General features: G+C 42.2%; 1 protein-coding gene and 1 long non-coding RNA gene across 3 annotated transcripts in view; one reads left to right on the forward strand and one right to left on the reverse strand.

Moving 5' to 3' along the window:
- Nucleotides 1-600: 600 nt before the first annotated feature.
- On the reverse strand, nt 601-10,427 carry LOC128146139 (uncharacterized). Its single transcript, XR_008236687.1, has 3 exons — nt 9,780-10,427; nt 3,597-9,089; nt 601-2,372 (listed from the first exon to the last, which is right to left on the reverse strand). It is a non-coding gene; the product is annotated as an uncharacterized LOC128146139 (long non-coding RNA).
- A 56-nt stretch (nt 10,428-10,483) lies between these two features.
- The window catches only part of ABHD5 (abhydrolase domain containing 5, lysophosphatidic acid acyltransferase), a 33,607-nt gene continuing 20,763 nt past the window's right edge, over nt 10,484-23,327 (forward strand). Inside the window, exon 1 of one of the 2 annotated variants that reach the window (XM_052797272.1) lies at nt 10,484-10,667. In XM_052797272.1, the coding sequence (XP_052653232.1) occupies nt 10,534-10,667 (134 nt within the window). In that variant the 5' untranslated portion in view covers nt 10,484-10,533. Of the gene's footprint in view, nt 10,668-11,216; nt 11,291-23,327 lie in introns of those variants that run through there. The other variant, XM_052797262.1, reaches the window with a different exon arrangement.

Here is a 23,327-nt window from a genome sequence, read left to right on the forward strand (position 1 = left end):
TGCTTTAAAGATTTTTCTTGTGCTGCTTTCCATCATCACTTGTAGCAGGGAACCATCTGGAGACGTGAGCCGAGTAACAACCGGACACCGATACGGTTAAAGTTGTTCTCCCTTTATTGCCCAAATAGCGTGCTTATATACCTTGTCAAGCTAAACATCAGCTGTCCACGTGCCAAAAGCTAAAATATAATTGGTTATACTATCTCTGTCCACGCGCATAAACATAGGACACAATTGGTTATACTAACTCTGTACACGCGCCTAAACATAGGACACAATTGGTTATACTAACTAAAACATGTGAAACTTGTCTCAGCCTAATTGGTTAAGATAAACTGCCGAATTGAGGTTCTTCGTGCCAAGTTCCCTTTATCTTGGAATGTGCACCTGTGTTCTTCTAATTGGCATCTTTCTTTTTTTTGTCTTCTTGTTTATTCTGTTCAAGGCCTTCTAAAGGCGTCTGGAATACTTTTGCGACCGTTAGCTAAATATGTGTCCGCAACAATCACTCTTCTAGGCCAAGAATTCTAACCTATTTACCATGTCCACCCATGGTAGCTATTCTCTACCTCTGAAAGTCTCTGCCAGCCTTCCTTCAACTTCTTCTTGTGCTAGTCTACTATACCTTTTTCAAAATGGTATAAGCAAAACTCTGTACAGGAGTAAGAATACTTCAGCCCAAATTAAAGTGCTTTAGTTTATTCCTGTTGTATACTTTAATAGCCCAGGACTAAAACAAAAAGATGAATTCATGTAAGGTGCTTCAGAAATTAACTTGCAGCTACAGTACACATACAAAAAGGAAATTGAATATATCTCCCTGTTTATCTATAAATATTCGTATTCCCATAAGTTATGTAGTGATTGGCCTTTACTCAACATAATGGTGTCATTTTTGTAACTGATTGTGAAGAAAAGCAATAGCAAGCTATTCAACGTTACACAGGATATACTATACATAAAAAGACAGATCTGCAAAGACAAAAGTTCTCCTGAAACCAAGGTGCCAGACAAACCAAATACATTTAAAAACCTGAAAAAATATTCAATAACAATCCATTTGTATTGCCCAAAGCACAGAAAAAAGCAAGATGAAACCAAGTGCCTCACTTAGAAGAGAGAAGCGTATCCAAGCAACAGCATTAAGACTCAAAAGAAATGGGTCATGTGAAGAGAAGCACTAAATTTAGTAATCAAATGTATATTCAGCAGCAAAGATAAAGAAGGGTTAGTGAAATAACTTCAACATCAAGAAGAATGAAATACATTAAAAGATTCCTGATCAGAACATTTTCTGAAGCTGGGAGACATTTGAGGCAAAAGCTCTGCACTTCGTTGCAACAGTGCAGCTGAAGAGAAATTCCGTGGCAATTAACAGAGTTAAATTTGTGTGAAACATAAAATAACTCAAAGCAGATTTTGTTCCAGGATTTTATTTTTGATCAGCTTTATCCCAGAAGCTTGATAAGAGCTCTAGTTGATTGGGTCTCCGTCCACATGCAGATGGAAGTCATGATGTGTTAAGAAGTTGGTACAAAAGTACAATGGCAAAACTTTTACTGACATCACAGGGTCTTGCAGGCAGCCATTAGGATTTGCTTTTGATCCTAATTAGGTCAATGACAAAACCCTACATCACACAGAATCATATGCTTGATGTCATGAAAAGGTGTGACCACAGCTGCCGTTGGCATCCCATCTGGATCTAGTCAGTTCAGCTGAAGAACTTGTTCACCAAGGAGCTTATCGGGAGGTGTGAGTGACAGCGAGCTGTCTTGAGGTGCAGATGTGGTAACATTGAAAGAATAACTCTGTTCCTCAACCAGTTAGGAAAAAAATTATACTGTCTTCCTCCCCGAAACATTTTTACTCCATTTCAGAGACTGTCTTGTTAAATCCTTGAATGCTCATGGATGGCATTTGTCGCAATAGTGGAGTTTCTGCCACTTCAGATGCTGTTCACAGGAACCTTTTCTTCCACTGCTGAACTACAGGATTTCCTACCTTTGGACAAGTTCTGAATTCCATGAGCACTCCCTGCCGGACATGGAGGCAGATCATGCAGCTGTCATAGATTGTAGCTGCGGGACAGCTGAATTAGGACCTCAGCTGGAACTAAGAGACTCACAACATCCAGGAAAGGAAAGGGCTGCCTCCGTGAGCAGCAGGGTCACTTGTCCTTTCCTCCTACTTAGCTCAAGACTCAGCAGGAGCTGTGCTTCAGGGGTCCCTGCCTCTCACAGCAACAGTTCATCACCATTCTGTTGCTATGAGAAGCAGCAGTTCCAAAGCCAGCCCTCTCCTGAAGTCCTGTGGGAAACACCAGTGGGAGAAAGAGCCTTTTGCCCTCAGAAGTGATATCATATTTTCATCTGGAAGGAAAAAAGACACAAACGCAGCATACATGTTGTCATTTACTGCAGCACTTTGAACACTGAGATTACATAAATACGTATTTAATTTTTAATATAAATTCATCCTGTAGATTTGCTGTCTCTGGGAGTAGCCATTGACTTTGCTCTGTGGGCACTGCTGAAAATAGTGGGCAGAACAGAATTAAGAAATCATGCTAAATTTGCCTTTAGTTATCAATAACTGACACAGTAAAAAATGCTGGCTGAAATCTGGACAAGTGTGACAAGGCTGGGGTAGGAACTAAGATATGTGGTATAAAGGGTAGCACTGTGGTTTCAATGCAAATGCAAAGGTTGAGTGTGGTTTGGAAGGACAGTGTGTATCTGTGTATCATCAGCACCCAGCAAGCAAACAGGAAAAAAGCCACAGAGAGCAAGAGAAGCAACAGTTGTGTTTCACCAAGAGAAGGTCAAAAGAACAAACTGTAAGCAAAGTGCCTCATGTTGTTTGCTTTCCCCTCTTTTCAGGGAAATAGCACTTCGTGTACATTTCTTGCAAATAAAAACAGTGCACCATAGACATAACTGGGTTCTCTGTCACTGCATTCCCTAATTTAAAAAAAAAATCTCGCAAGGCTGAATCTGGCCAGTGACAGAGGCTACAAAGTGGGAAAAAAAAAAAAGTACTTTTAAACTGAGTTTAAGCAGTTACTCATCTTGACATTGCCTTACAAAAGTGATCTTTATGTTAAAAAGGCCAAACTCCAAGGACAGAAGTATTTTCCACTCTACTACTACTTACTACTACTATTTTCTACCAGCTAAGATCAGTACAAATAAGAAATATTTCTTTTTGCTTTATTGAACCCTAAAGATTATTAAAAGAGAACAAAAGAAGAACAATTTCTCTCAAAAGAATAAACAACAATTAAAAAATTGTAACCAAACATGTTTACTGACTTTAAATAATACTTTCAATATTGTCTTCACACACACAAAGCAAAAGATTTTACTAGTAAAGGTAATTATTTTTTACTCATGTTGTATACATAAATAACTGGGACTTAACACGGCTGGAAAAATATCAGTTATTTTTATGAATCTGGTTCAAAACATTAAGAATTTATTATTTTATTTCAAGTATAGAGAAGTATTAAAAATAATATTTTTAACAAAAAAAGCCTGCAGTAGGAAATTATTTCTCAAGAGTAATGACTGGAAATTCTCAGGTTCGGCGCTTACCAGACATCAAGTACAACAGCCACAAGACATTTCCTGTATTTACCCATGGCAGATGTTTGGAGACTGTTGACCAGCTGTGTATTACAACATAAGTTTTAAGGTTAAAAAAAGAGATGTAGTTTTATGTAAAAAGAAAACTCCAAAACATTGCACAAGTTTTTATTTACAACCAACAGGGTTAGGATGAGGTCAGGATTACACCAGAGAAGTTGCACTGTGTTTCATAGGTAAATTAACTTAACTAGGAGCAGGATTATGAGGAGGATTTTGGGGGTTGAAACCTTCAACTAGTATCAAGTGGAATGGCATAGACTCCAGGACATGGGAGGGGACAATGCGTGTACTGGTGGACAGGATCCACTTTTTACCAAGGCCTGTAGTGATAGGAGAAGGGGCAATGGTTTCAAACTGAAAAAGGGTAGATTTAGATTTGATATAAGGAAGAATTTTTTTATGATGAGGGTGGTGAGACACTGGAACAGGTTGCCCAGAGAAGCAATGCCCCATCATTGGAAGTGTTCAAGGTCAGGTTGGATGAGGCTTTGAGCTACCTGATCTAGTGAAAGATGTCCCTGCTCCTTGCAGGGGGTTTGGACTAGATGACCTTTAAAGGTGCCTTCCAACCCAAACCATTCTATGATTCTGTGATTCTATGACATTAGCAACAATAGAAACATAGGGCTGAAGAGTCCGAAGAAAGTCCTACTGACAGCCTCCCTGCCTCCAGGCTGCTCCACTACACCTACCAAATTTCTGTTTATGGAGGATATGTATGTAGCCTGTTCTTAAAGACCCCAATGACAGACCCTGACCATACCACTGGCAATCTTTTTTCCAGTACCTCTACCCTTGAAAAATGTTTGTCCTAATGTTTAACGTAAAATATCCTGGTTGCAATTTCTGCCCCTGGTGGACATAGAAAACATTCCCATCTCATCAGTAACTTCTCACATATTTGTGGACTGTTGTCATTCTTCTACTCATCTTATTCCTCCCTAATAATTCACTATTTCCTCTAGGCCCTTTGACATTCTGGTTGCTCTCCAGGTGGTCCACATCCTTCTTCACATGCAACATCCAGAACTAGCTTTACAACTGCTAAGCAAAGCAGAATTCCTTGCCAAGTCTTGCAAACTCTAATCCTCATAATACACCCCAGCAGGACACTTACCTTTTTTTGCAATAACAAGCCATGGTTGACTCACAGCCAGTCTGTGACCACTCAAAGCCTGAGTTACTATTGTACAGAACTGCTACCTAACCAGTTTTCCCTACCAGTTGATTATTCCTGCCTAGGTCTGCAGCTGTTTTGGTTGACTAGCTTCCATTTTTTTCATATTTCTAATTGAAGATCATTTTTTATTCTGTCCCTGTCCTCCAGCATACTTACTCCTTCCCAGCCTGACATATATGTGAATTCAATAAGCATTTTCCCTTTTATAAGCATTCGTCCAGGTCACCAGATTCTGGATCTGTGCAATCCAACTTGATACACATTTCCATTTTTATAGAGAACCACCCTGTTACTCTGGTTTTCCCACAAGCTTTGCACACACCTAGCTGCAGATTAATGTAGAACACACTTTATTAATTTGCTTATGCAAATCACATAAAAAGTTACCTGAAAATCAAGACATATTGTATCTATAGCTCTTCTCCATAAGATATGTCATGCTGTCGTAAAGGCAACCAAATTTTTGAGATGTGGTTTCTTGTTGATGGTTACTCATCCCTATGTTATTTTTCAGGAATGTACAAATATATTTTTCACTATTTTTCTAGGAATTGAAATTAATTTGCTTAATCAATAATTCCATACCTTCTCCTTTTTCTCCTCCCTCCCCTCCACCAAGCTCGTCACTTTACAGCCTCCCTCTATCCTTCCTAACATCCATAACTTGTCAAAGACATTGATTATTGACACTCGGATTCTGTTAGAAAGATCTTTAAATACACTAGGATGAAGTTAGAGAGAGACTTGAGGTCAGTTTGAAAATACCTGCCTTAAATATTCTACCCTTTTCTTAACTGAGGCTAATGCATTAGTTTCCTTATTTTACTGATCTTTTGTAGTAAAGTCTAGAAGGTACTGCCTTCCTGACACCTTTTAGTTTTCTCACTTTACAGTTAAGAGAACCCTTTCTACCTCATACAATTAGTGGGCTTCTAGAGTGATGTGGGTTTTTTTATTTTGCTTGCTAGTTGCATTTCATTTCATGCTTGTGTCTTTCTGATTTTGTTCCTACATGCTTCTGTTACACTTTTATTCTCAGCCCTAACAGCTTAGCCTGCTTTCTCCTTCCCTATAGGTTTGTTTCTTCAGTTTGACTGATTTAGCCAAGCTGGTTTCCTAACTACAGTTGCTGAATTTACTTCACAATTAGAACCTGTATTTGTGCTCTTAATATTAGCAGCTCCTGTGAATTCACTCTTTCTTTTCCATTCACCTGTTATACAAGCTTCCCGGGGACCCCTGCCTTCCTCTTCTCCAAGTTCATTGAAGGCTGCCCTCCTGACTTTCTTGGGGTTCATGTTGATCCTACTCCTCATTCTGGTCCTGCAGATCACTAACTCTGCTATTTCATGGACAGTCTCATCTAATGTTTACCCTGACCTTTTCAGCTAGTTGCTTCTTATTGTTTGTAATCAAAACTAGAATAGCCTCATTGCTCTGTGGACTTCTTCAGAAAGCCTGGAAGGCTCACCTGTCTCCAACTTGTGCGTTCATGTAGGTATTCACATTCACAGCTAAGGAAAACAGAAGGTTGTGGCACAGGGACACAGCTTAGATTACACGCCCTGTCTCATGCGGCTGAATGTCTCATCGGCGTGGGTTCTCACAGCTAGCACACATGACCCAGGAAGACACAGTCACAGTACCCTTGATGGGAGCACCCTTCCACCCACCTGAAAACATGAGACCTTGTCTCTCCCTAGCCACTCCTGTATCCAGGAGGGAATTTCAGGTTAATCACATGTGAATCATATACTCTGGAATAGCCGAGTATGACAAGATGGAAGTTCTGGCTAGCAACACAGCTTGTCATGACCTCAGCTGTTGCTGATACGGATATATTAATAAAGATGTATCTAGGCACCCCTCTGCAGTTCACTTGCTTCTCGGAGCCCTAAAACTTCTCCTGGCCTCCCCATAGCTGACCCTTGCACACAGTTACTCAACTTCCTACCGCAACTGGGCACGGTTTCAAAATGGTGCTATAGGGGCTCTGAATGCAAACCCTACTCTGAGATGTTGTAAACAGCAACTCAGTCAGCACTGCTATTTACTGTGCTTACATGACATGACCCTGGTGAAGTAACCAGCAAAACTTTTCTCACAACTCTCCTCAACTGCACCTCATGTGTTCAAGTGCCAGGCTCACAGAGACTCTGGTTTGCCCCAGCCATTCTCACCAGGACTGTCCCCTCACAGTCACGGCCACAATGTCATACATAGGTTTCCCAGTCCACAGACAGCCTGCTCCCAGAGCAGGATCAGACATGACTCTTGGAAGAGGCACAAGAAAGCTTGCCCTTCTGCACAGCAGGAACGTGAAAGGAGAAGAGGCTGAGACAGATTGTTTCCCTATGCAGGGCAGGCCTCAGGCACAAGGACCACAGCAAAACACTAGCCTTGCTTCAAGGAGGGTCTCCCATGTCACCAACATCCCTTGCAGCTTCCAGGACTTTGGGTATCTGTAGAAATAGCCTCCTTATGCTCACCAGAGGCAGAGACATGTTGATTGGAAGATGTTGGCAAAATTAAAGCGAAAAAGGACCTCCAAGTAGTTGAACGCTTCCTGGTCAACCTACACTGATTTTAAACTCTTTTCCCACACCCACATATGTCTAGGAAACAGGATAACATGGAGCAGTCACACTAGGAGCATAACAAGCATGCTGCCATTGGTCTCAAACTGCCACTCCAGTTTGCAGGGGAGCACTGTGACAGAGTCTACAAAGCAGTAAGACAGATAAAAAGTTGAACAAGCTGCCTGTGGGGCTGCAGTGACCCTGTAGACCACTGGGGTCTAAGAGTGCCCAGTAATATGAATGCCCAGATTCTACCAAAGACTGACATGGTTATGAATTTTCTTCACCGACTGATCCAAGGCTGAAATATGCAGCTGCCAGACTGCCATAGTACTGAGGTCCAGAACCAGGCAGCAGAGGCTCAGTTGATGTCAGGATTCCTCCCCCACCTCAGCAACACCAAGAGCTCTTCCCAGAGAAACACAGACAACAGCACTGTGGGCAGACTTCCTCATTTACACATCCTGAGAGCTGTCAGTCCTCCAGCCCCATTTGGACTTCCACTCAGGCTTAGCCACAGCTAGCTCCAACACCTGCAGCTCCAGTCTCTGAGGCAGGTGACAAATATTAGGCTTCTCCCCTGAAGTGGCATGGCAGATAAGCTAAGTCCTCCAGTAACAGCAAGGCATGGATAGGAGCTCCCAGGGACATCCTACGATGGCTTCAAGGTCCTCTTGCCATCATGAACAGGTTCATTTGCAGAAACCAATCAGTTTTATTCTGCTTTTTCCTTGTTATCCTGAGTCCCCGCAAAATGCCAAAATAAGGTGGCTCTCCTTTTCAACCTGGGCTACCTGGGAGGCAAGGCTCACATTTTCAGCTGGAACTTATGCCTGAACTAAAAGATGGAGAACATGTAGAGTAGACACTTAGAGGAAGAGAGTCTGTGGGAGCAAGAAGCAAAAGGCCTGCAGAGGCTGTATGGTAGTCAACTACATGCTTGCTGAAATACCACAAGGATGAAACTGGTGGGAGCCCCTTTGCTCTTGAGCTGGGGTGCTATCTTAGTTATTGCCACCAAATCAGAATAGGCATAGTATATGATGTTACTTTCATCAAGCTGCCGTTTTTATCACTTTCTTATAAATAACAAGCATAAACAACCTTTTCCCCCTCAGTCTGTACATACTTGGCCAGTTCAACCTTCTCTACAGTTTTTCTCAGACTGATTTTAGCAAGCTCTTTGTGATGCAGTTTGGAGAAGTAGCTTACTAAGTGGGTCGTTATAAAAATGTGGATGATAAACACTATTGCTCTCTTTTCGTGCTTTATTAAGTCACAAGCTCTGGCTGACATGTAGCTACTTCTGTTGGATCGAAAGTAGGATCACAAGCATAGTACACATAATATAGAAGTTCTGTGTATTTGAAGAACATTGACATAGACAATAATACAACCCCAAATGTTAAACAGCTAAGAACAATGACAGTTACTGTGAACTGGCCTCTAACATAGATAGTCTGAAAGCCATTATGTGAAATCCAGAGTAAGCAAGATGGCTCTGACACTCAAGCTTTTGTAGTGTCATCTGGAGTCTTTCTCTAGCACGGAGATTGATTTTTTTTTTTTTTATCTCAGTCCAGGACAAGGGGGATCTGTGAGGTCAGCTGGATTGCTTTTCTTCTTCCAGCAAAGGGAACTTGCTTTTTCTTCTGATGCTAGCAGGAAAAGATGTTTGCCCTGGAAAAAAGTATAACAAAGGAAGCTGTAAGGATAACAACAAAGTGAACAGACATCTGTTGGGTTTTTTTTAAATTTTATCACTGTGACAGAGGAAAGTCTTTCTATTTTAAGCTTATCTATGTTAGATGATGGGATCTGAAAATAAAATTCTGGCTTATAATAGCAACATTGGGTGACATACCTCTTATTAAAGAGAATGACATTAAACTAATTCAATAAAGAGAGCCAGCTATTACCAAATTAACCTTATGCCTTTTATCAAAGGATTTCAGAAACCAAAAGAAATGGTAATCAATCTTCTGTTCTGTCTTTCTGAAGTGCTTCAGCTCAGTGGCAAAATTCAGAAGAAATGCAAGACTTAAAAACTTCTCACCACTCCTTCCACTCACTGCACCTTGCTGCTTTATTTCAGTTAAGGTTTGTTCAATAGGAATGCAGTTCTTACGCAGCTGAATAACAACACTACCTATATGGTGAGGCTAAATGCTGACTAAAACAAGCACAGCCCTTTCCCCAAGCGTCCTCCTCCCCATAGGCATGGCTGCGCTTAAGACTTTCAAAACACTTGAAAACGAAAATCACAATGGGCGTTCTACTCGTCATCGTCTTAGGGACAGGTAATACTTAAGTTACATCCAGAGCTCCTAATTTGCTTCTTATACGTAAAAACAAACACAGACGACCAACCTGAAAACCTAGTGCTGACTACCATTGCTGCCGTCTCTGCGGGCCCTGCTGAGCAAGCTGGCGAAGGATCTCCGTTTGTGGAGGGGCCGAGACTTTCGTTTGGGTTCTGCTCCCTCTCCTGCTTTACCTGTCAGCCGTGTGCTGGCACGGAGGCTGTGCTCCCTCCCCGAGGTAGCTGCCGGCTGTTCGGCCCCCCGGCCGGCCGTTACCCTGTACGCGAGTTACACGGCGGGGAAGGCAAGTGCGGTGGGAAAGACGCTCGCTCAGCAGAGGCGGACTCGCACCGGGCCCCAGGCGCAGGGCGCGGAGGGCTGGCAGGGCAGGGCAGGGCAGAGCCGAGCCGAGCCGGCCGCCGCAGAGCAGTAGCCCCGGCCGGACCTCACCCTCCGCCTGGCCGGGGAGCCGCGGCCCCGCTTCACGGGCGGGCGGCCCCGCTTCACGGGCGGCTATCTCGGGACCAGGCGGGGGGACACGGGGCCTACGAGCAGGATCCCGGCAGCCTTGCTCCAGCGAGGCCGCCGCCGAGCGCCCGGGGCCCCCTCCCCTCTCAGGGGGACCCTGACCCGCGCCCACACGCCGCCGCCGGCAGGCAGGCGGCCACCGCCCCCGCCCCCTGGCAGCGGGGCCCTCCCCGCTCCCCGGCCGCGCGCGGCGGCGCTCTGGCCGCCGGCGGCCGCCCCGCTCTGTGGTGTGGGTGGCCGCCGCGGGGGATGACGCAGGCGCCGGGCGGGCGGACGGGAAGGAGGAGCCCGTGATGGCCGGTGCCGCCGCCGTCGCGCTGTCCCTCGCTGCGCTGCCGGCCGCCGCCACCGCTGCCCCCCCGCCTCCGCTGCCAGCTCCCGGCCGCCGCGCCGCCGCCATGGCCGAGGAGGAGACCTCCAGCGAAGGGTGAGTGGAGCGGGCCCGGGGTGACCCTCGTCCTCCCCGTAGGTGCCCGCGGCGGGGGGGAGGAGGGCTGTAAGGGGGACCCCGGCCGTACCCTGCCGCTCCAGGCCCTGCTTGCCCGCCTCCCCCCGGCCGCTGGCCTGTCTCGCCGCAGCCCGAGCAAGCAGGTACGCTTGCTCCCCGCCGCGCAGCGCCTCCGGTGCGGCCGCCCCGCCTGCCCCCGTGCGCTCCTGCATCGCCTCTGGTGTGCTCCCTCGGCCTACGGGCACGCTGTCTGCCATTTTCCCTGCCGCACAGACCGCCCTCCTGCTGTGGCTTCCTCCCTCCCGTGGGTATAGATGGGTCCTCGCACGGGCAGGCTCCCTCCCGGGAGATTTTGCCACTAGCCCCGTGCCCGTGCCCTGCCGCTTCATTTTCTGCAGACGAGCTTGGCGGTGCTTGGCCCAGCGGTTGTAACCGCACACCTGCTTACACGTATATACATACACATGTCACCGTCGCCTTTGCTTCGGCGCATGTATGCACTCGTGCTGTCATCCACCCTTCCTTTGCGCCCCGGAGTCCAGTATGCACACATCTGTACGTGCTGCTGCCCCATGCTTTTGTGTGCCTTTGCAACTTTACTGGTACGTACAGATATCCCATCTTCTCATTCCGCCCGTTCTATACCTTTGTTTAGGTGTCGAGCAGACAGTAAGGCTTGTCAGCCTCTCTGCCATTGTATCGCCATTCTTCTGGGTAATGCTTGATGCAAGTAGATGAGAGCACATCTTTTAATTACAAACATATATGCTGTTGCTCTAACTTTTCCCTTTTCTAGTACTGTATGCCTACCTCATCTCCAGCTAGCTCTGCTAACCTTTTCTTTCTTTTCACTATCCCAAGGCATTCACATCTACCAAAATAACTCCTCTGGCATAAATTATCCTGCCCCTGTTCTTAACATGTATCCCTAATACTTGTTGGTAACTACTTACTCACACCCTCGATATATGACTTCATTATAGCTATTAATCACTCTTCTGCCTTAAATTACATAGTTCCGCACTGTATCTTTTGTCTGTGTATATTCAAATGGTTCCGTAAAAATCAAGTAATTAATCGGTGGTCTGTACTTCTTCCATTGACGTGTTCTTTACTCGTGTACGCCTTCTCATGCCTTGTCTTTCAGTGTATGTTCTATTTCTCGTTGTACACTTCAGCTTCCAGTACAGACTTGTTCTTATACTCTTCCATTGCCCCCAAATACATTGTCTGCCCTCCTTTATCCCGCGATAGAATAATACAGTCATCCTGTCTCTGAGTCTGTTCACCAAACATACTTAATACGTCTGCTGGTCACTTACCTCCCAGTTTGTTCCATCATATTTTATGGTCCTAGTCCAAAAAATGCTCTATCAGGAGATATCTAGCTGTGCTCTAGTTATACATGTGCTTTATACCCTCTGTCAGGTGTGTAAATGTGCTTTGTATGCACTGTTTACAAGAATTTTTCCTATTTCTCCATCCTATAAATATTAGGTGGTGTATCTCCTTGTTGATTGCCTGGCCCACAAAAACTCATTTATTGCCTGTTCTTCTCCCATCTCCCTTCTTTCATAATTAAGTCTTGTGTTATTTTGAGAAATTCCACTTAAAATTCTTCAGCTACTTGCATGAAAATCATGCTGTGCATTCATGACTTCATATCAAGGATGTTTGCATGTTGACATGTTATGTGTCTGTTCTGTTACCTTTCAAAACTACCTCCATTCTCAGTCTTGTTCTCTTTTTAGTCCTTTTTCCAACTTCTGGCTTTGGTATTTCATCTTACGTACTTTGCTGCTCTGCCAGCTCAATCTGACCAGAACTGGACTACCAGTCTTTTCCAAACTCCCTGTTACGCCTTTATGTCCTGGTTTCAGCTGGGATAGAGTTAACTGTCTTCCTAGTAGCTGGTACGGTGCTATGTTTTGAGTTCAGTATGCAAAGAATGTTGATAACACTGATGTTTTCAGTTGTTGCTCAGTAGTGTTTAGGCTAAAGTCAAGGATTTTTCAGCTTCTCATCCCCAGCCAGCGAGAAAGCTGGAGGGGCACAAGAAGTTGGCACAGGACACAGCCAGGGCAGCTGACCCACACTGGCCAACGGGGTATTCCATACCATGTGACGTCCCATCTAGTATAGGAATTGGGGGGAGTGGGGGCGGGGGGAATCACCACTCGGGGACTAGCTGGGTGTCGGTCGGCGGGTGGTGAGCAATTGCACTGCGCATCATTTGTACATTCCAATCCTTTTATTATTGCTGTTGTCATTTTATTAGTGTTATCATTATCATTATTAGTTTCTTCTTTTCTGTTCTATTAATCCGTTCTTATCTCAACCCACAGGTTTTACTTCTTTTCCTGATTTTCTCCCCCATCCCACTGGGGGAGAGGGAGGGGGGTGAGTGAGCAGCTGTATGGTGCTTAGTTGCTGGCTGGGGTTAAACCACAACACTTTATCACCATGTACACACAGCATTCTCTTTTCAAGTATAAACTTCAAAGGCTTCCCTTTCAAAGCACTATGCAGTTTTGTCTGCTCTGTAACTCTGTGCTCTCCTCCTTTCCTCAAGCTTAAAATAGTTTTTCAAAATAATCTCCCCACCACCCCCTCTGTGTTCTGCAACATTACCCATTTGAAACTACAGTCGCCTTCTTGGTTCTGTGTTCTTTCTGACCCATTCACATTCATAAAATACACATCATTTGTAAAGCCTCTTGTTGATGGTTTACGGGTTTTTTAAGTAAGAGACTTAAAATAGCTCTGCCTCAACCTGTTTTGTTTGTATGTTCATTCAGCATGTTAGCCTGAACTGTATTAGCTGTCTGGTTTGATCACGTGGAGCACTGAGTGCTGCTGAGACAGTGCCAAGTACCCTCAGCTTCAGTAGCCTGTCAGGATTGCAGGATCATAACACTAGATGATCTGGACATAGGGTTAGGAATCATAGGCTAAATTTTCAAAAGGATTATGACAAGTTCCTCATCATGGTTTACTCAGCTGGGTAGCTTTTTAAAGCAGGTTGATTTTCAGGATGTTGTCGGTGTCTGCCCTCTGAACAATCAGGCCATTTCATCTGAAATCTTTCAGAGTAAGCCCCCCAATTCATTAGAGACTTCTAAGAACAAAATCTCATCCTTTTTTTCCATGAATTCAGAAAGTGCATTAGCTTTGATGAAATGCTAGTGCTCCAAGTTGTTAGTGTTTTTATTGGTCTGTTTCTAACAATAGTCAAAATTAGCATTTCTTCGTCTTTTGAAGTTGAGCAAAGCTCTGTACCCAGAGGAAATTTATAAACAAGTGAAATATGTTAAATATTTTTTGATTTAAAACTCCTTGGCAGTGAGAGGAAGAGTACAATATACCATCAAAACCCTAGATTAAATTGTTAGTGACAGGTGTATACAAAGAATAAAAACAAAGTTTACTTTATCCGCTTTGAAAAAAATAGTGTGGCTCAACTTGTTACGCAACACACGCTGTTTGTTGCAATCTGGTAACTGTGTAAAGCCTGGTGAAAACAGAATAGTGGCTCAGTTACTTTCTAGAAGATCTCCCCTGAAAGATACTCACTACATTGTCCTAACTTTGAATGAGAAGATAAATAAACAAATGTTTTAGTATTCATCATGGAAGTGATTGCGTGGTTAACATGTCACCTGCTAACAATTTCCAAACCTCTTCACAGCCTTGGACCTTCTCTGCCTAAGTTTTAGATGTAGACTTCTGCCTGCGAGGCGAACAGCCTAGCATAAGCCTTTTGCCAGTATTGAATTCACTTATACTCACTCTGGATTCAACAGGACTAGTTATGGCTTGTAATATAACTAGGAATAGCAGCTACTAAATGTATGTATATATACAGAAAAAATCCCCAAAACAGAATGCTGGGTTTTTCCCTGCTCTGAGATAAGTGGAATAGCTTTCTTTAAAACAAAATTTTTAAGGGATCTGCACTTACAAACCTTCACCAGATTGATTGTAAGTGGCCTGTAATCCCACAAAGTAATGGCTTGGTGTAATAGGTGAAAAAGTACACTGCAACACCAGTAATCACAATTATTTTTGCACTATCCTTCAAGCTTGTTTGTATGACAGAATTCTTTATACAGTTTTGAAGTGAGCTGTTTGATTAATAAAAGAGGAATAGTTTATTAGGCTTAGTAGAGCCTGCGTCTGCCTCTTAGTAGGACGGTTCATGGGGATATCATAGTGATATGTTAAAGCATGATATTACAGCATGAAGGGACACTCTCAACTCAAAATATTTGCTTGATTTTTTGCTCATTACAGCATCTAGGTTTTAAAGCAAACTGAGTGGGTAGACTGCTGAAAGCAGGGTCCTGCTTACTTTTCTTTGTGAAAGGAGACTATTTCTAAGGGCCTTTCATATAGCGCAGGCGACTGACAGCAGGTCTGGTACCTACAACCTGCATTTTTAAAGAACGAGTGAGACCTAAGTGCAGTGTGGTAAGCACATGTGGGAAATGGCTAAAGGACGTTTCCTTCCTCTTTTCTGATTTTGTCTTTTTCCCTGGCAGAGTTGTGTCGGTCATAGCTTCAGTGCTTAATGTCTTCTGTGTTACATCCGTGTGCTCATCTGAAAGTATATGTATGAGCACGTTTTCGGGCATTTATAGGGTTGTTTCTAATGGTTTTCCTGTCCTTCTATGAGTTTGGGAAGGGAAGGTCTGTGTTCATTAGGGAAGATCTCTTTTCTCCCCCAACACAGACTCAAGGGAGAGAGGGAAAAGATGGCAAAATTTAATAGGGGCTATCTTCTCATTCCAGTGGCAGAAAAAAGATGGTCATGTCCCTGTCCCTGGACAAGGAAGAATCTCATCCAAATGCCCCTGTGAGAGGCTTGATTAAACACTACAGGGGATAGAAAGTAATGTTCAGCTTTTCCCAGCTGGCAACCGTAGGCAAACATTATGGAAAAAAGTTTTAAAAAAATAAATTGCAATGACTATACCAAAGTAGATGATCTGTTTAGCTCTTTTTACTCCATTTTGGCTCCTCTTAGAATTCCCTTGTTTATTAAATATTCGTTGACTCATGTTTAGGGGAGAGATCGAGAGAAGAGTTTTCTATTTGTTATTTTTTTTAGATTTTCTTCACCCATTTCACACTAGTCCTCCATGGTTATACCTGATTTACTTAACATTTGTGAAGGGGATTTTTAGATTTCAGTTAGACCCATTTATATGTTTACTTACCACCTTACAAGTTCCCTCAGCTTAGCAGGAAATTAGATGACAGGGCTGATGGCAAGTTGCTGCTGAAGGACCACAATCTTGGTCAAGACCTCTTCATGAGGGAACAGTGAGGCCCCTGGACTTTGTTTCACAGTTTAAAAACAAAATGAGTAACATTGGGGCATCCCATACATTTCATTTATAATTCAGCAAATATGTTTGTGATTTTCCAGAGAATTCTTCAGTTCTTCATAGTTCTTCATGGTTCCTAAGGGAGACTGCCTTAGGAAACATCATCTAGAGGTTTGAATGCCACAGGCTAGACACGTCTAGGCTGAAAGGTTTTCTCCTCTGCTCTTTCTGAAACTTGTTCTTCTGTTAGATGATAGGAGGAAAGGCCACACTAACGTGCTGCAGCGAACTGCGGAAGGTCCCCCCTCTTTCCGAGCAGCAGTCCATACTCTCAGTTGCCCCTTTCCAGTGGCCTGTGGCAACAACGCTGGTTGCCGCCTTCAGTGAAGCAGCATTCAAGTGCGTGGTTTCCACTGCCACCCGTGGGCATGCAGGTGATCCCAGAGGTCGGGTGTGCTTCGTGTGCTTCATGCTTTGTGTATGTAGTAAATGGACATGAATTTTTACGGAAACTGTCACAAGAAGAGACACTTTCAGCGTCTGGCCTGAAGGTTTCCTCTGCCTCCTGTAGAAGATGCCTCTCTCCTTCAGTGATGACCTGGCCAAGTCATATGCTATGACAGAAATCCCCCACAAAAAATATCTGACTAGATTTATCAGCCATCCGGCTCAAGTCATTAAAGAAAAATATGAGAAGCAGAGGGAGGAAGATAGTAATTATGTAGTAGCTTTTAATTTACATTTACTGATGGGGGGTAAGGCAGGTGGAAGAGGCAGCATTAAAAAGTCTGCTACTAATTGTGTGGGTCAAGTGGAAACTTTCCAAGTATCAAGCAAAGACTACTACAAAAATTGCCAAAGTAGGATTAGGGTACCTTGGCGGGGGTCGTAGCACCAGTGGGAATTAAAGCAGAGTCACAGATCCAGAGAGGCAGCTAGCTGTGGGGTTACTACTGGGGTTGCCAAAGTGTTGGTGACTATGGGTCATTGGAGAATGCAAACTTCAGCCACTGTTGCATGTCTTTGGGTATATTCTAGGTTTTTTAGAGCCTGCTAGGGGGCTGGTAGGCCCAGTTAGACACTTACCCTCCAAAAAGGACAATGTCTGTGCCAGGAGGATCTCCCTGGTCTCTGACTTTCCTGAACATCAATGGGAGAATCTGAACAACTTTCCCAACTGATAAATTATAAAAGCAGCTTTTCTTTTCTCTCTTATATAGTGGTTTATTAAGATTTCTTGTTGAGGAAATTCTGATTCTTTTGTTTCATAACTTTTGAGTATTTACTTGCAACTCTGACATTCTTTCACGGTAGGTTTTTGTACATGATTTGTATTGACAGCCAGAGAGAACAGGGCATGGGAGGAAAGGCGAATGTCTGCATTTGCATTGGCTCTGAAAGATGCAGATGAGAAGCTGAACAGCAGGAGAGAGGTCAGTGGAGAAGAGAGATTTGTGAGTCAGTGAAGCTGTGTAAGGGAATGAGGTCAGTCTGGAATAAGGTTAAGAGGGTAAAAGAGGAGGATTTTAAGGGTAAGCCTTGAGTGACATGAAGAAAATGTGGTGAGGAATGGCAAAGGAGGAAGGTGCTCTGAATGAGTTGTCATAGAAAACTCAGGATTATACGAGACTGCAGAAAGGAGGGGAAGATACAGCTGTAAAAATGCATTTTGTAACAAAAGATCTAAGAGCGCCTGTTGCCATTGAGGAAGTCCACTCGTATATTGAAGTGGGGAGAGAAATGTATTGCAATGAGGAAAAAAAAGAAATAAGGTGGGTTAGTGCTAGCAAACTATTGTAGATTTTTTTTTTTTTCTTGATTACATTTAGTAAGTGTTATACTGACCCTAAAGGCTTACTAATTATATTGTACCTTTCCATGAGGGGACATTTGATGCAATGGCTTTTTAGACCCGCTTATCTTCTTACCTATTTCTAAGGCTACTTACACTTTCTTGACATCTAAAGCATTTGTAGTGTAGGCATGTACACAAAACAGTTTGTTAGGAAAAGTGTTGTACACTTCTTAGGTTTTCCAGAAGTGGAAATGAGGCTAGGTAGCCCAAAACATTGAATTCCAGTTCTTGAAATTTGACATAGGTAACTGTTAGTCACCATAGGTGACTATGATAAAGGAACATAATGTAGAAGCTGTTCTAATGGTCTGCAGTGAAACAAGCCATCTTCAGTATGTATTCACACTCGAGACAGGTATGATACGAGTGGGGTTTGTGTATAGCACGTTTGGAGCCAAGGGAAATAATTGTGTGCTTTAGATAGTGTTTTATCTATGTTCATATATGTCTCTCTATGGAAAAATAAAAATAACCATCTGTTTAAGTTTTGATCTGAATTGTGCATAATACACTATGGAATATAAACAAAAGATAAGTGGGGTAGAGTGTGGGTGGGCAATGGTGCAGATTTGAGAGGTGCCTGTTACATGTGTGGTTTGTTCTTGTCCTGTTTGATGGAACTTGGGGACAGTCTGAAGTGCGGGCCTCTGGCATGGTAGATATGAGGAGGCTGACAAAGTTTAATCTAGGTTGAGGTTATGCAGTATCCGAAGGGCGGCAGGAGTACATCAGTAGGTGGGTGAACAAAATGGAAGTAGTAGAAAGTTCTGTAGCATCTGAAGGGCACCAAGAGGAAATTTTAATTTTCTTTAATTACGCTTTTCTTCACAAATTCTTAATGCAGTGTGCAGTGTGTTGTTTTTACAAACACTTAACAGCTGTAGCAGTGCCAAGTTCTATCAGATGTGAGTTTACTGTGGAGGAGGCAGACTGATGTAGGTTCTCAGTGGTACCTAACTTGTGTGTTACACCCATGATCTCTGTCACAAGGTTGAGTAGTTTTAGTGGGACTGTGCAGCTCCCCCCATTCCTCTCCTCTGCATCTTTATCTTTGTATTCTTCCATTCCTGGTCTGTAGTTGCTAATATGATTTTTCTGTAGATTATGTTTGATTTTAGCTTTTAAATCAAACTATAAAATAATGGGTCTTTAGAAGAGATGGAAGGAAATAACCAAGGACTTGCTTGGCTGGTTAGTATTAGCAGCTAGTGGACCATAAAGTTTTTAAGCGGAAATGCCTGTATGTTAGAGAGTGTGTTGTAAGTTAGGGAGGAACAGTGTTTCTCAAAGCTGGTGTCTTTTGGATTTAGTGTGAGAATAATGTTGGTTACACACTGATGTTTTAGTTGTTGCTAAGTAGTGCTTACCCTAAGTCAAGGATTTTTCATTTTCCCATGCTCTGCCAGCGAGCAGGTGCACAAGAAGCTGGGAGGGAGCATAGCCAGGACAGCTGACCTGAACTAGCCAAAGGGATATTCCATACCATAGAACATCATGCTCAGTATATAAACAGGGGGGAGTTGGCCAGGAGGGGTGGATCACTGCTTGGGCATTGGTCAGCGGGTGGTGAGCAATTGTACTGTGCATCACTTGTCTTTTCTTGGGTTTTATTTCTCTCTCTCTTTTTTTTTTTTACATTTTTTTAAATTTTTATTGTTATTATTATTGTATTTTATTTTACTTCAGTTAGTAAACCATTCTTATCTCAACCCATGAGTTTTACTACTTTTTTTTCTATTCTCTTCCCCATCCCACTGGGAGTGGAAAGGAGTGAGTGAGTGGCTGCATGGTGCTTAGTTGCTGGCTGGGGTTAAACCACATCAGCTGGTTAGAATTGATTAGTTCTCTGCTCTGTAGTATATTTGTGGCCTGACTTCAACCTGACTGTGGAGTAGACTTTGTGATGTTTTGAAGGATGGTAGGACAGTGCCCTTGTTTGTAGATTTGGAACCTGTATAGCAGTGAACAGTAATAGGAATTAGTAATAGCTGTATGACCACACGCATAGTTTCTTCATTATTGCATACATGCTTAATGGTTTCTTGCACTGGCTGTTAACACAGCTACTTTGTAAGCAGTATGAGCATTACAGGCTGCAGGCTTGGTTGACAGTCCACAGGTAAACTTCATTCTTGTACATACTGACAAAGCACATGCCCTGAAATGGCCACCTTTAGGTGTAGCTAGAAAGGGGATGGAAGAAATGACAAAAACATATAAAAAGGATACATATGCATAAAAAAAATGAAAGGCAATACTGGGAGACAGAGAAGAAAATGGGGAGAGGGCTGCAGTGATGCAAGGTATACAGCAAAGCATACCTATGGCTGGGGTTCAGCATGGGAGGGAGCAAAATTCCTCTGCACTGCCTGAATGCTCAGGTTGCTCAAATGAATTTAAATAACACGGTAATCTTCAGTATTACTAAAACAGCCAGAAAATGATCCTTAGTTATGGCTTCACATTCATTATTTACATTCTCAGGTTAATTTTGATAAGTGATAGTCCTGAATAGCAGTGTTAATATAGAGACAGTAATAAAATTTGCTTCTGAATTTTTACATTCATTCTGATGTTGAATGTTCTAATACAGAGTTCAAGATGCAGTAAGTACGTGAGGAATGCATTGTTTTTATCTCTGACCTAGTGCAGCAATATCCTGCAATAACCTATCATGGGCTTTTTGTTGGAATGGGGCTATTGTAGATTACACGCCCTAGAAATATTATGTAGAGGTTTTCAAAACATTCTATTTTAATGTTACTGAAGTATCCAAGAGTTTCACAACATCTAATTGCATGGAACATCTTGGCTCAAAACTCATCTAAACAGAACTTTATAGGCAGGGTTGTAATGTCATCTGGGGAAAAAAATTGGGTTCCTTTTTAACCCATTCACAGCAATTTCATGCTTTTTTTTGTCACCTCATGAAAATGGTAAGCAGACATTTGTTAAAGGATTGAGGTTTTTTGTTCCCATACCATATTTCTAATTCTTGTTTCTGGGTCTTGCCTCTTTATTATGCTCCTCAAGGTTTTTTCATGCAGTGATTATGGACTGGAACATGGAATATTTTTCTTCTCCTGATGTTTTTCTGCAACTGCTAGAGCCTAATTTTTGTCCTAGGAACATCTCATTCAAACTGTTGTTGTGGTTACTCCATCTCACTTCTACTGTACATACAGAAGCTCCTCCCCTGGATATAGAGCCTTTGCAATAACACTTACTATACGTAGATTGTGTATGCTTGAATTATTCTGACTGTATTCATTATTCTCAGAAAACTGAAGCACTAAAGAACATGGTGCACTTTGGGGACACGAATGAAGGACTACAAGGACTCCTAAAATTGGTTATGCTCTTAAAAGTTCTCATGAAACCATATCCTGAGCATTGTTCCCAAGACATCCCTGCCCTGACTGAGGTCATGATTATATGTTACTGTCTGGCAGCTCTGACTTAAAAGCTCTCCTTACTCCACCTTGCCTTGCTGGTCTTTTTTCCATCTTGTTAGTCCATAGGTCTGCTGGTTAACTGTTTGGCTTCACTATAGCTGGATCTCTGTAATTAATCTGGTTTAAAACATAGTTTCTTTTAAAGCTGAATCATTTCACAAATCTGATAGAGAGAGCATCCACAAAATAGTTGAGTTGGGAAAATGGAGGGAATAGTAAGCTTTTAGATCTGATCTGATCTGCTGGTAGTGAGGATGGCCTGAGATTCAGGCGTTACATCACCCAGCTTACTGCATACTGACACCAGCAGGAATAAAAACGCTTAAGTACGGTGCTTCTCCAAGTTAGACTGACACATGGACTTTCCTTGGCTTAACAAGCTAACACTGAATATTAACTGCAGTCAACTACTTTTGTCAAAAGTTTAAGTCTAATATATATCTGTTTGCTGCATTTTGTTCTCAGTTTCATGCAGAGCGTGTTGCTTTCATGTGATAAACATATTTTCCTAATTTCCTAAATTTTCCAATTTTAATTAGGAAATTTGAGTCCTCTTTTGTGCTAATCAGTAATGCATTCTGTCGTTTTCAATTAAATGTGCTTTGCCTTACAGTTTTTACTGTATTTTATAATTAAGAAAATCTCACCATTATATTCTTATATATTCTTTGAACAGAAGGAGCATTTATCTTGGTCTTTAAGAATGTATTTTATTTACTTCTTTACATTAGAACTTTCTCCACCCCAAATTTCCCTCTCATAGCAAGATTTCTGCTTTAAACTAGTACTAAGCTTGGATGTGTAATTTTCTTGGATTTTAAATGATTACAGTTGTTGAAATGCTACAGAGACTGCTTGCTTGTCTGAAACCATATAGGAGGACTTGAAAATGTTCGTAAAATTAAATCCACAATGATTGACATCCTAATTTTAGTGGTACTACCTTATGCGTTTTAAATTTCTTATCACTATTAGTCATTTAATATTGTGTTATCAAACAGAAAAATGTTATCAAATTTGATTCAGAGATATGCAGTTCCAATATATAATAATTTTAAAACTTTCTTGAGTTGAAAATAGTTGCCACCTCTGTATCTCCTCAAGTTTACTTTTCAATTTACTGGAGTTTTAGAAACATTTTTTATTGTTCTTTCACACACTAGGTGAAATAGGTTTATTGCATTTTTCTCCAAAGTGCTTTTTTCCCCCCCAGTGATTTGTTAAACAACCTACATGCAAGAGAAATTCTCCTGGTAGTAAACAGAGAACAAGATGGAACTTGGGTATAGTGAATGCTGGAAAAAAAAATATTTTTCTTTACTTAAATAGTAGAGGGTTTTGTAATGATAGTGTTGCTGGTAAATGTTAATTAAAAAGCATTAATTCTTGCCATAATCAGTCATGTAAACAGCACTCAGTATGCTGGTGTTGCAGGCCTTTAAATTAATGAAATGGGAAAGGAAAAGTTTATTATAACTCAGCTCTATCTTGGACATAAATTAGCCAGATGTAAACCTGCGACTTTTCTCTGACATTTTGACACACAAAGTCCTATTTGATTCTGTCATCCTTGACTGTTTCTTTTGCTTTGTATTGTTTCAGGTCATTACCTGTAAACTTGAAATTTAGTAACCGAAAGTAGAATTTGCTCTGAAAACTTGATGCTGTTAAGGACGGAAGAAACCACATCCTACTTACCTCTTAGGCTTTGTGTAGCCTACTGCTGATGCTGAGGAAAATGCAGAAAACATTCAGTAGACAGACTTATTCCTGCTGTTCCTTTTAAAAAAAAAAAAAAAGAGAGAGAAAAGAAAAAAAGATGATAATGAAAAGGGTAGAAGTGTATCTCTACTTATTTCACTTAAGCATCCATCCATACAAAATCCTATGTTAACTAGAGAGTGTCCTTAGATCATTATAGTAAAACAATTTTTCTTTTAAAATTGGCAGTTTGCCCTAAATTTGATTTGTTGACTTCATGTGTTATGAATACCTGATG

This window comes from Harpia harpyja, chromosome 1 (assembly GCF_026419915.1).
Source record: "Harpia harpyja isolate bHarHar1 chromosome 1, bHarHar1 primary haplotype, whole genome shotgun sequence".
Lineage (NCBI taxonomy): Eukaryota > Metazoa > Chordata > Aves > Accipitriformes > Accipitridae > Harpia > Harpia harpyja.